Source organism: Procambarus clarkii, chromosome 89, assembly GCF_040958095.1.
Source record: "Procambarus clarkii isolate CNS0578487 chromosome 89, FALCON_Pclarkii_2.0, whole genome shotgun sequence".
In the NCBI taxonomy this organism is placed as follows: domain Eukaryota; kingdom Metazoa; phylum Arthropoda; class Malacostraca; order Decapoda; family Cambaridae; genus Procambarus; species Procambarus clarkii.
In genome coordinates, this window is record NC_091238.1 from 12,368,075 (window position 1) to 12,380,348 (window position 12,274).

Here is a 12,274-nt window from a genome sequence, read left to right on the forward strand (position 1 = left end):
ACAGACAACAACAACAGAGCCTTCCCTGTTGTGTCCACCTCACACTCACCTCACACACTCACAGTCACCACTCACACTCACCACTCACGCTCACACTCACACTCACCACACAGTGCCCTGTGCGGCCCGGATGAGACAAGGGGAAAAGAGAAAGAGAGAAAGAGAGAGAGAGAGAGAGAGAGAGAGAGAGAGAGAGAGAGAGAGAGAGAGAGAGAGAGAGAGAGAGAAAGACACACAAGACATAACAACAATATGACACCGCTGCCATGGATCCAGATCCCTGTGTCAACCTCCGCCCAGGCATGGTCGACCCACGCCCCCACCCACGCCCTCACCCACGACCCCACCCTCACCCACGCCCCCACCCTCACCCACGCCCCCACCCACGCCCTCACCCACGACCCCACCCTCACCCACGCCCCCGCCCACGCCCCCACCCACTCATTACGTCTTTACGACTTACATAAAGCTCTCGAAATGTCCCCCCCCCCTATCCATCTCTCGGCTGTTCACGAAAAGAGCCAAATAGTCTTCTAGTTTGCAGTTGTAACACAGTACAGTAGCTTGATGCAGTACGCTACTACATCACGTTAACAATAGTACAGTACACGCTACAGTAGTCGGTAACACAGTGTGGCGGTGCACGGGGACCTGTTAATAGCAGTTTTATAAAGTACCTCAATGCCTCAATTGTCTTTACTTTAATGCCATTCATTTAATGCCATTACTTCAATACCTCAATTACCTCAATGCCTTACTTCCCCCTTTGTATACCGACTTTATACACCACTCACTTTACGTGTGATAATGGTCCACGATGGACCGAAACGTCGTCACACAGGGGGTCCCACGGCGGACCGAAACGTCGTCACACAGGAGGGTCCCACGACGGACCGAAACATCGTCGCTTTCTTTAACTTCAGATATGTGGGTTGGATGTTTAAAAGATGTCTTCCCTTCCTATGTGATAATCTTCAATCCACTGTATAACTGGAGTATACCTGGAGTATACCTGCAGTATATAAGGAGTATACCTGCAGTATACATGGAGTATACCTGGAGTATATCTAGAGTATACCAGGAATATACCTGGTTATCTTGAGATAATTTCGGGGCTTAGCGTCCCCGCGACCCGGTCCTCGACCAGGCCTCCTTTTTGTTACACATCCCCAGGAAGCAGCAGCCCGAAGCAGCTGTCTAACTCCCAGGTACTTATTTACTGCTAGGTGAACAGATGCATCAGGGTGAATGAAACTGTCCATTTGTTTCCGCCTCTGCCAGGGATCGAACCCGGAACATTAGGATTACGAATCCCGAGCGCTGTCCACTCAGCCGTCAGGCTCCCACCTGGAGTATATCGAGAGTATGTCTAGAGCATACCTGGAGTATATTTAGAGTATACCAGGAGTATACCTGGAGTATACTTGGAGTATACCTGAAGTGTACCTGGAGTTCTTCATTAGAGTTCTTTTACTCCCAGAGATCAGCCTGTCCTTTCGAATAATACGTCGAATTCTGACGTAAAGATCTCCAACGGCTGAAATACGATGAACTATGAAGGCTTTCCCTATCACAGCGGCTCGATAAACTGACGAGCTGTTACGTTTTCTATTCTGACTACGAGCAGCCGCATCAAACAGCCTGGTGGATCAGACTAGCAGCCAGGACGCCTGGTCAGAGACCGGGCCGCAGGGTCCCGGAATCTACAACAGGCAGGTACAGGCTATCGGTTAGGTTAGCTTCGGGCAAATTAGTACATCATTTTTGTACCCTTAAACTGTTCCGAGTGAACAGTTCGTCAAACAAGAACACTAACAATAATTTCCTCGAACAAACAATGCGGGATTTGTTATTTTTCTCATATTTTTTTAAACGTGCGTAACTTTGGCTGACGTTGGAACGTCTAATTCAAATGAATGACCCTTGTTTACATGAGCAGCTGACACAAGCGCGCTCGCGCGCTCTCACCGTCACGCACGAGTACTTTGTTTACTTAGTCAGCTGAAGGTCATACGCGCGTGGTTTGTTTATATCAACAGCTGTTAGGCGCGCGCGTGCTTCAATGTTTACATCAACAGCTGTTGGCCACACGTGCTTCAATGTTTACATCAACAGCTGTTGGCCACACGTGCTTCAATGTTTACATCAGCAGCTGTTGGCCACATGTGCTTTAATGTTTACATCAGCAGCTGTTGGCCACACGTGCTTCAGTATTTACACCAGCAGCTGTTGGCCACACGTGCTTCAGTATTTACACCAGCAGCTGTTGGCCACACGTGCTTCAATGTTTACACCAGCAGCTGTTGGCCACACGTGCTTCAATGTTTACACCAGCAGCTGTTGGCCACACGTGCTTCAATGTTTACACCAGCAGCTGTTGGCCACACGTGCTTCAATGTTTACACCAGCAGCCACACACACACACACACACACACACACACACACGTGCTGGTTGATGACATCAGCAGATGATGGTGAGACAGATCTTAAAGGTCAAAATTAACGCAAATTCTACCTTTAAAGTCTAGACCGTTTCTCTTTAAAGGGAGCAGACAACGCAACGAGATAACATGGAACATGGCTTGAATAAATAGACTTCCAGGGATCACCAAATTGAGCTTAAGTGTGTGTGTGTGTGTGTGTGTGTGTGTGTGTGTGTGTGTGTGTGTGTGTGTGTGTGTGTGTGTGTGTGTGCGCGCGCGTTAATTGCACTAAACAAGTTTTGTGCCTGCAGGATCGAGCTTTAACTCTTGGAGCCCGCCTTTCTAGCCGCTTTTTGTCTAATGCAATGACTTTTACCTTACGCAATCTTACCCACTTTTGAGGTATAATATATATATATATATATATATATATGTCGTACCTAGTAGCCAGAATGCACTTCTCAGCCTACTATGCAAGGCCCGATTTGCCTAATAAGCCAAGTTTTCCTGAATTATTATATTTTTTCTATTTTTTTCCTTATGAAATGATAAAGCTACCCATCTCATTATGTATGAGGTCAATTTTTTTTTATTAGAGTTCAAATTAACGTAGCTATATGACCGAACCTAACCAACCCTACCTAACCTAACCTAACCTATCTTTATAGGTTAGGTTGGGTTAGGTAGCGGAAAAAGTTAGGTTAGGTTAGGTTAGGTAGGTTAGGTAGTCGAAAAAACATTAATTCATGAAAACTTGGCTTATTAGGCAAATTGGGCCTTGCATAGTAGGCCAAGAAGTGAGTTCTGGCTATTAGGTACGACATATATATATATATATATATATATATATATATATATATATATATATATATATATATATATACCCACATACACATATATACTAGTAGCTCAACACATGAAACTTTCAAATATCCTTGTGATTGATATGTTTCTCAACCATCCATATACCCGTGTGTGTGTGTGTGTGTGTGTGTGTGTGTGTGTGTGTGTGTGTGTGTGTGTGTGTGTGTGTGTGTGTGTGTTGTGTACGTGGAGAGGTTGTTGAGTTGATGGGGGGGGAGTTCCCTCTTACATACCTGTAGGGGGAAGGCAAGTCGTTTCGTACCCAGGTGTCGTGGTGTCCTCCCACACCCACAGCTGCCAGGCCCACCTGCAGGCTGTGCAACAGGGTGACCGCTGCAACAACACAGTCTACGCGCGCTGCAACCACCATCTTGCCCACAGCTGAGGGAAACAACGCAACACAGATTAGTGCGCAATACATATATAAATTGTTATATAGAATGAATGACTCTATATAACGAGTGAATGTCCGTCGTAAACAATGACGTTGGTCATTATTTATGACGGGAGTCTGCACTTCAGGCAGCCCGTCCTCATAAACAAAGGCCAAAGTCCATTCCATGCACCCGCCAAACCCCCAGCTGTTTATGAGTGAAAAACGGTTTATACACACGACTCACAACTGATGACGTCCGAACACTTGCCGAACAAGTGCTTCGCTGATGATTTTGTTCGAACTACAACACTGTAAATGCTTCACCAACGTACTACAAATACAAATAATCGCCAACAGAACCTAAACACCTAACCTAACCAATGCCTAAATATGCACAATATGCTAATATATAATAGGAAGTGTCGTCCAAATTTCTGTGGATTCTCTCTCATGTTGGAATCTGTGGAAATGAACGACCCGATGTGCTGGCTGCTGAAGACGTTGAAGGAGACCATATTGAATACTTCATACCCAAGACTCTGCTACAAATTAGAGGTATCATCAGGCAATATTACCGTGACAAGGTTATTGAGGAAAGGAGGATAGAAGAACAAATCAGTGACTCTGTACGCTGGCACAACATGGTTGCAATTCGCATTCCCAATCATTATCGACGAAGAGGAGGAGGACGAGGGAGAGAATCAGCATAGCGAGAATCCGTCATGGATACAAATATCTATGGAGATTTGGAATGGAAACAACAGTTGAGGAACGGAATTGCAGAATCTGTGGTGAGAGTGACGGACACCGCCTTGACCACTATCTACGAGACTGAGAACATCTGAGGGACACTGGAAATATGTGTAGAATAATAAACCCCACACTGTTTGAGTTAGGAAAATGCTATTTGTCAAATATAGATACTGTTCTTAAAAGATTTCCCCATTTTGCACCCGCAAGATAACGTAAGATTTTAAGGGTTGACGAATGTTAATCTTCTTGTTTGAGAAACTGTTCACTTGAGGCAGTTAAGCAAGTCCCAGCTGTATCTGGGTGCAAGTGACAGGATGAGCAGCCCAGCGGGTTTTCTTCCTATTGGGGAGTGTTGTACATGCTGCTATGACGGTGTTCACTCACAGCATGAATGACGCTGCCCAATAAACTCGCCCCTCAAGGCAAAATTAATACAAAAAATTAATTAACCTATATTTGAGAAAAATTATATTTTGAATGAACAACATGTTAAAATTGATGAATGCGTCTTTGGGGTCGACCATTGGATGGAATGGACTTTGTGTGAGGATTGGTTGCTTAGGGAAGTGCGATTCGAACACACGAAGATATTGATACTGTTCGACAAAAGTTAAACTGTTTATGTGTTCCTGGCGCCGCCTCACGCTCGACCCCGGACCTGGCTACTGTGTGGTTATTGTGGTCATGTGAGCATCTGCAACCCGTTCTCGTATACAAAGATCAAAGCTCTTTAATCCAGCCGCCGAATCCCCTGTTTATGAATGAAAAAGCGGTTTACACACGACTCACAACTGATGACGTCCGAACACTTCCGGAACAAGTGCTTCGCTCACGTTCTCTGTTCGACCCACAATTCTATAAATGCTTCACCCACGTACTTCAAATACAAATTATTACCAACAGAACCTAAACACCTAACCTAACCTACGCCAAACTATACGTACAATTTATATGTATAAGAATATTAATTTATATATGAGAGCAAACCAATTTTTAATACGCAGTATGTTAAAATTGATGAATGTGTCTAGTGATAAACAACCTAGTGTGAGAACGAGTTAGCATCTGAGGCGCCTGAAAGAACTCCGTATTACGTGACACTGTGTATTTGATGTGTTCAAATAGGCCTATTAATGTCCCGCAGGAGGCAGCTCGTATGTATATAAAGACTTTCCGAAGTGAACCATGTGTGTGTGGCCATGTGAACGACAACACTTACCTGGTCCTCCGGTACTTGAAGTGTTAGCTTAGCGTGAGGGAGAGAGACGTCAACTCCGAGTGGGCAAGTTCCGCCTCGAGTCCACGGCTTTGTTATTGGTGTATATATGCATGTGTATATTATACCATTGACTGTGTTCCCGGAGCTGGGCTGCCTGCGGTAGTCGTGACAGCCGTCGGAATTATGATTAACGTAGATAACAACCCATTAAAGCGTTCTTTCAGACTTAGGAAATATTATTAAAAGTTAACACCTCTCTTTCCACGATCTCGTCGCTATGACCGTCAGCTCAACACTGATTTTCCAGATGTCACCCACTGCTATTGTGTATGGTTTTTGGGTCCTCTAGTAGGTTAGGAGAGGACACTTTAAATATACAGTTTTCTTGACGTTGTCAAACCTTAAGAGGACGGGCTGAATTGTCTGTCCCACCCCCCACCCCGCCCCACACACCCCACTCCACCGCCACCCTCCACAATACCTTGTGTAGGTGCCGAGTGTGATTGTACTGTATTCTGATGAATGGTTTGCTCACGTTTAAGCAAACTGTCGTGAAAGGTAATTTTAATGCCAACATATAGATCGATTCAGTTCGGGCATTATTGTACTGGAGGATCTCCAGATGTTCAAGTTAAGATGTTATAGTGAATTATAAGTGTTGACGCTCAGTCTTGCAGGCACAAGTAGGCAAGTGTGTTTATGTTTACCTAATTTTACCTTATGTTTGTTTACACTCATTGCATTAGACAACCGTGTACTCACCTAGTGGTGCTTGCGGGAGTTGAGCTCTGGCTCTTTGGTCCCGCCTCTCAACTGTCAATCAACAGGTGTACAGGTTCCTGAGCCTATTGGGCTCTATCATATCTACACTTGAAACTGTGTATGGAGTCAGCCTCCACCACATCACTTCCTAATGAATTCCATTTGTCTACTGCTCTGACACTAAAAAAAGTTCTTTCTAATATCTCTGTGGCTTATTTGGGCACTCAGTTTCCACCTGTGTTCCTAGTACGTGTGCCCCTTGTGTTAAATAGCCTGTCTTTATCTACCCTATCAATTCCTTTGAGGATGTTGTATGTGGTGATCATGTCCAGCGACGTGAGGGTTTAATTCCCGTAGTCACTGTGTGTGTGCGGGTGTGCGCGCGTGTGCGGGCGGGTGTGTACAACTCGTTGAGTACTTATTTACCACTCTGAGATTGAAAAAAATTATTTCTGACAACTCTTGACTTATCTATGTTTCAAGTGTCCAACTGTGTTCTCCCGTTCTGTTGTTCCTTAATTTGAACGATGCTTCTATAATTATCAATACCCTTTAGTATCTTGTACGTCTCCACCATGTCTCCCCTATTTCTTCTTTCCTTCAGTGTAGTGAAGTCCAGTTCCCCTCAGTCTTTCTTCATAGCTCAGTTTCCTTAACTCGAGAACGAGGCTTGTTGCATTTTTTTTAAACTTGTTCTACTTTTGTTTTGTTCTTTCGGTTCGATCTCTGAGCAGCATACTCGATAACAGGTCTCACAATGGAGGTATACCGCGCTCAGAAGGCATTTTTGTCCAAGTTGCTGAAGGATAACCGGACGCAGGTTGCACAGTCCGTGGACTGTGCAACCCACGGACGCTGCCGGCCTGTAGACTGTGCAACCCACGGACGCTGCCGGCCTGTAGACTGTGCAACCCACGGACGCTGCCGGCCTGTAGACTGTGCAACCCACGGACGCTGCCGACCTGTAGACTGTGCAACCCACGGACGCTGTCGGCCTGTAGACTGTGCAACCCACGGACGCTGCCGGCCTGTAGACTGTGCAACCCACGGACGCTGCCGACCTGTAGACTGTGCAACCCACGGACGCTGCCGGCCTGTAGACTGTGCAACCCACGGACGCTGCCGACCTGTAGACTCTGCAACCCACGGACGCTGTCGGCCTGTAGACTGTGCAACCCACGGACGCTGCCGGCCTGTAGACTGTGCAACCCACGGACGCTGCCGACCTGTAGACTGTGCAACCCACGGACGCTGCCGACCTGTAGACTGTGCAACCCACGGACGCTGCCGACCTGTAGACTGTGCAACCCACGGACGCTACCGGCCTGTAGACTGTGCAACCCACGGACGCTACCGGCCTGTAGACTGTGCAATCCTCGTTATTCTGCTGGCGTGTGCCTCTGGCGGTGGATCTCCAGTCAGGTCCACGCCTAAGTCTTTCTCTTTTTACACAAGTTGCAAGTGGCCTTCCCTTCAGACTGTGCTGTATTTGAGGTCTTCGCCCTCCAACTGCTTTCCTCGTAACCTTGCGTGTGTGCGTGTGTGTGTGGTGTGTGTGGTGTGTGTGGTGTGTGTCGTGTGTGTGGTGTGTGTGGTGTGTGTCGTGTGTGTGGTGTGTGGTGTGTGTGTGTGTGTGTGTGTGTGAGTGTGAGAGGTGGTGGCTAAGCACGAAGGGGCTGACGAGGCCCCCCAGATGACAGTCGGTGTCTCAGACGATTCTCTGAAGACATTTACAGGGACGTGTTTTCCCAGCCTCGTCAGCAGCAGCACCGAGGCCAAACCGGCGCGTTTTTTCTCCTCCAAAAGCTACCGCATGAGCGATTATCTTAGTAACAAGGTAGGCGCTACTGAGCTCCCGCAACCTTGTTATTTAGCGCCTGCGCGCGCCGCCGCTCTGTTCAAAATACGGTCAATACCCTTCCCATCAATCAAATAAATCAATGCAGCCCTGACAGGTCGCGTGTGTATGCGCCATTATTCTGTCAACGTCGCCACTGTCTTGCAAACGGGAGGAAGAATACGTCCGTCCACCTCTGGCTCCAGCTATGGATGTGTCCCCGGGCTCTTCGTTGGTATAAGATCACGGGCCGTATATATATGACGGGTCTAGTGATATACTTCAAGATAATCCGCGTAACAATTGACGTGAGGTATGCGCCGCAGGTGGCAACGCTGGTGGAGGGCGGTGGCGGGCCCGCGGATGCAGGTGGTACTCAAGTATCATTTCACCCACCTGCCCCCCGGTCCTGTACGGGGATAGACCTCCCAGACCCTACTGTACATGGGTGGGCCCCTTCTCTGGCTTTCTTGTAAGTGGGCATTGTTCTCCTGCGCTATGTTGGTTTTCCTGTACGTGGATATGGACCTTCCAGACCATCCTGGCTTTCTATTCCCCCCTTTGGAAGGGGAACGAGTCCCTCCTTTGGTAAGGGGGAAGAGATGGTTCACCGTAATACTGGTGTACATGTACATTTGATCATTCCCTGACATTGTCGTTGTACGCCTCGCTCGAGTTATTGAGTTGGTTTATTTTGTTCTCGTATATAGTTTGTGTATTTACAAGGACATAAACTTGGCCCTCGTGTATGTAGGCGACAATTTTGGCCCTTGTGTATGTAGGCCACAAACGTGGCCCCTTTATGTGTGAAGCCATTCACTGTCTTCGGGAACACAGAAGGCCATTATTCAACGTTGCGTGTGTGCACAGATAGTCACAGAGGGTTTCGGTTAGGTTTGAAGTTGGCCACATTCTATGTTTCCGAGATATTTCTCGGGTACACATTCTGAGAATCTTGTACTGTCCTCGTCGATAGATCAGACCAGAGCTTCTCCTTAAATCTATAATTACCTGAATTTACCACGAGAGCCACTTAACACTCGAGTGGCCTCGACGAGGACAGGAAGCTCGATGGCTTGTTAAAATCAACCCCCTCCCCCCCCCACATATGCCCTGAAATGATTACACAGCTGCTATGTGAGGTTGTGAAGTGACGGGAACTAATCAGGGGAAAGGGTCAAGCCATTACGACTATATAGCACTGGGAAGGGGTCTGGGTCAAGATTTGGGATGGAACGATGGGAAGGAGGGCGGGAAGGTGGTTGTGAATATGAGCCTTGAGCTTGGTGTTAAAGCTTAGGTTAGGTTAGGGTTAGTTAGGGTTCCGGGTAGTGAACTATGTAAGACGGTGTTGGGTGTTCACTCTAGCGGGTGTTCACTCTATAATTCACTCTAGCGGGTGTTCACTCTATAATTCACTCTAGCGGGTGTTCACTCTATAATTCACTCTAGCGGGTGTTCACTCTATAATTCACTCTAGCGGGTGTTCACTCTATAATTCACTCTACAGCAGCTCACCTCTCATACTCAGGTCCGTCTAATCTACCTTTTCCAAAGGTCTATTTCTGAATATTAATACATAAGGATAGTTGACTAATCAATTTCACTATCTTTTTAACAACTTGCAATTTGCATTTCATTTTCCAGTTGAAGGAATTTTCAACTGCCGAGGTTGGCCGAGCGTTTGCTATCACCTAACGCCACTGTTCACCTTGGCATAAATAGGTACCCAGGAGCGAGTCAGCTTGTTGTGGGGTTGTATTTTGGGTGGAGTCGGTAATTCAATCTTTGGGGTAATCTCAATGTAAGCCTAACATGTATATATATACAATGTCCGCCTGTCCCCCGACAAAATGACTAATTATTAATTCTTGAGTATGCATTTTATAACTTAAGACATTTCATGTTATTATTATACCTTTCTCTTGGGTAAATAATTTTACTGTAACTGTGTAAACTAACCCAATTATAAATATTCAAAGTTAACAGCTAAGAATATAGTTAAAATTATTGATTAGATAAGTGGTTTAGGTTTTCTGCAGTTTCCCAATAAAATGTTGATTTTTCTTAATTTTCTGTAAATATAATTTTATGTTGAAGAAAACGATAGTTGATTATCAGGGTAACTATAGTGAATGATATTCCCCTCGCATGACCTCCCCCCCTCCACTCCCAGGGATATAAACGTATCTGGCAGCTTTCTCAAAACCCAAATGTCGAGTACACAATGTGTCAACTTTGTGAAAGAGAAAACATGCACTCTCTTGAACATTATATTATAGAATGTCCCATATTGACTGACTTTCGCCCTCCTGGGCTAAGGTATGCTGAACTGTGTAATTACTATACGAGTACTGGAACACTTGATATATTGAACTTGTACCCAAAATTAACCATGTAATGTATCAATTATACAATGTATGTTATGTAACTATATAACCTGAGCTTGTAAAAGCACCTTAATCACCTTCAGTGATTAAGTGCTTAATTGCACACTAGTTTCTCTATCAGCTATCTCACCCTGTCAGAGTAAAAGAGAGAAATGTATGTGAATGCATGTGTGTGTGTATATATGTATATGTACGTATATATATGTGTGTGTGTGTGTGTATGTATATGTATGTGTATAAAGTATATGTGGAAGCTGATCAGAATTACATATCACCTTTGTAAATGCACATTAATGACACTATGTAAATGACACATCGAACACTTTATGTAGGGCATACGTAAATCTGTGTATCTATGTATTTACGTATGTAAGTTAGCTTAGCATTTTAAAAGCACCGAATCACCTTCTGTGGTTGATTGTTCAATAAACCCTTGAACTATATGTTTAACACATCTCTAACCCTGTCCATGGAGGACAGAAGAAAATGTATATATGCTGGTTAGCATTGTAAATGTGTGGCCACGTCTGTGGTAGAAAAAAAAACTCCTTCGCAACATACTCATCCTGTTCATTAAGACGAGTTCCAAGTTCATTAAGACTATGTAGAAGATGGCCAGGTTTGCCATGATCTGCTGACATTATTCTGATAAAATGGGCCTCTGAAAATAATTAGTTTTGGGATAATGACTACCCCCCCCCCACTCCTAGGTGTTGGCTGACGTCCCTGCATCACAAAGAGAGAAGTGATTAGTTATAATCACTTCGATTTAGTCATATCACTATATTTGATTTTACAACTCGCGTTTACTCTCAATCCCTTCTCTGCTTACTCTGTTTAGTCTCCCCTTCCACCCAGGAAGCAGCCTTTAACTCCGTTTTTTATGCTATAATCTTTGGCACTTCCGCCTCGCCACTGTCCTTCTCATACTCTCTAGGCTTATAATGAATAGTGTCCTATCCTTGTGTGTCTCAAGTGTAGCCTTGATAAGTGTCCAAGACGGACCGAGACGTCGTTACTGTCCCCTCATATCAGGTGTGTGGGTTGAGCAGCTCCTTGCTGTCAGCTGTTGCTGTTGTTGTTATAGGTTCAGCTACTTGGAACAAGGGCTATGGTGAGGCCGTAACGTACCTGGCACAGGAGCGGAGCAAGTAGCACGGGCTACCGTGAGCCCGTAGTGGACTTACCTGGCACAGGAGCGGTACTCCGATGTGTGATGTGTCAGCGTCGTTACTGTGACTCGTCTGAGACCCAGTTATATTCTCCCTGTTACTTGCACTGTGTTTTGTTCCCCGTTGGTCACTCCTGCTATTATATTCTTTCCATTATATACCTTCCCTTTCCTGTCATAGCACGATGAGAACATTTTTACTCCCAGATTAAAAAAAAAAAAAAAGGAGGGCGGGAAGACACCCTAACGCCCATAGGTACGCAGCCCCACCATGGAACCCTTGCCTGAAAACCATGCCGTGGCTTAGTCGATTAAGGCAGCGTCTGGGATGCTCTCGGACGTAGGTTCGAATCCTCGTAGCCTTGCCTGAAAGGGGACGGACGAGACTGAAGGGCCCGAGGTATAAGGAAAATCTGAAGGAACTCTGTCTCACCTCACTAAAGAAGAGGATGAATAGAAGGGGCATAATAGCGTCGTAA

The 12,274-nt window shown here is 45.6% G+C and overlaps 1 protein-coding gene across 3 annotated transcripts in view; it reads right to left on the reverse strand.

Moving 5' to 3' along the window:
- Positions 1-12,274, reverse strand: part of LOC123773384 (uncharacterized) — a 33,275-nt gene that overhangs the window by 13,677 nt on the left and 7,324 nt on the right. For all 3 annotated transcript variants that reach the window (XM_045767103.2, XM_045767101.2, XM_069318053.1), the window contains exon 2: positions 3,521-3,668. Coding sequence is in view for 1 of the 3 variants with exons in the window: in XM_069318053.1 (XP_069174154.1) it covers positions 3,521-3,657 (137 nt within the window). In the remaining 2 variants the exon portion in view is untranslated. The remainder of the gene's footprint in view (positions 1-3,520; positions 3,669-12,274) is intronic.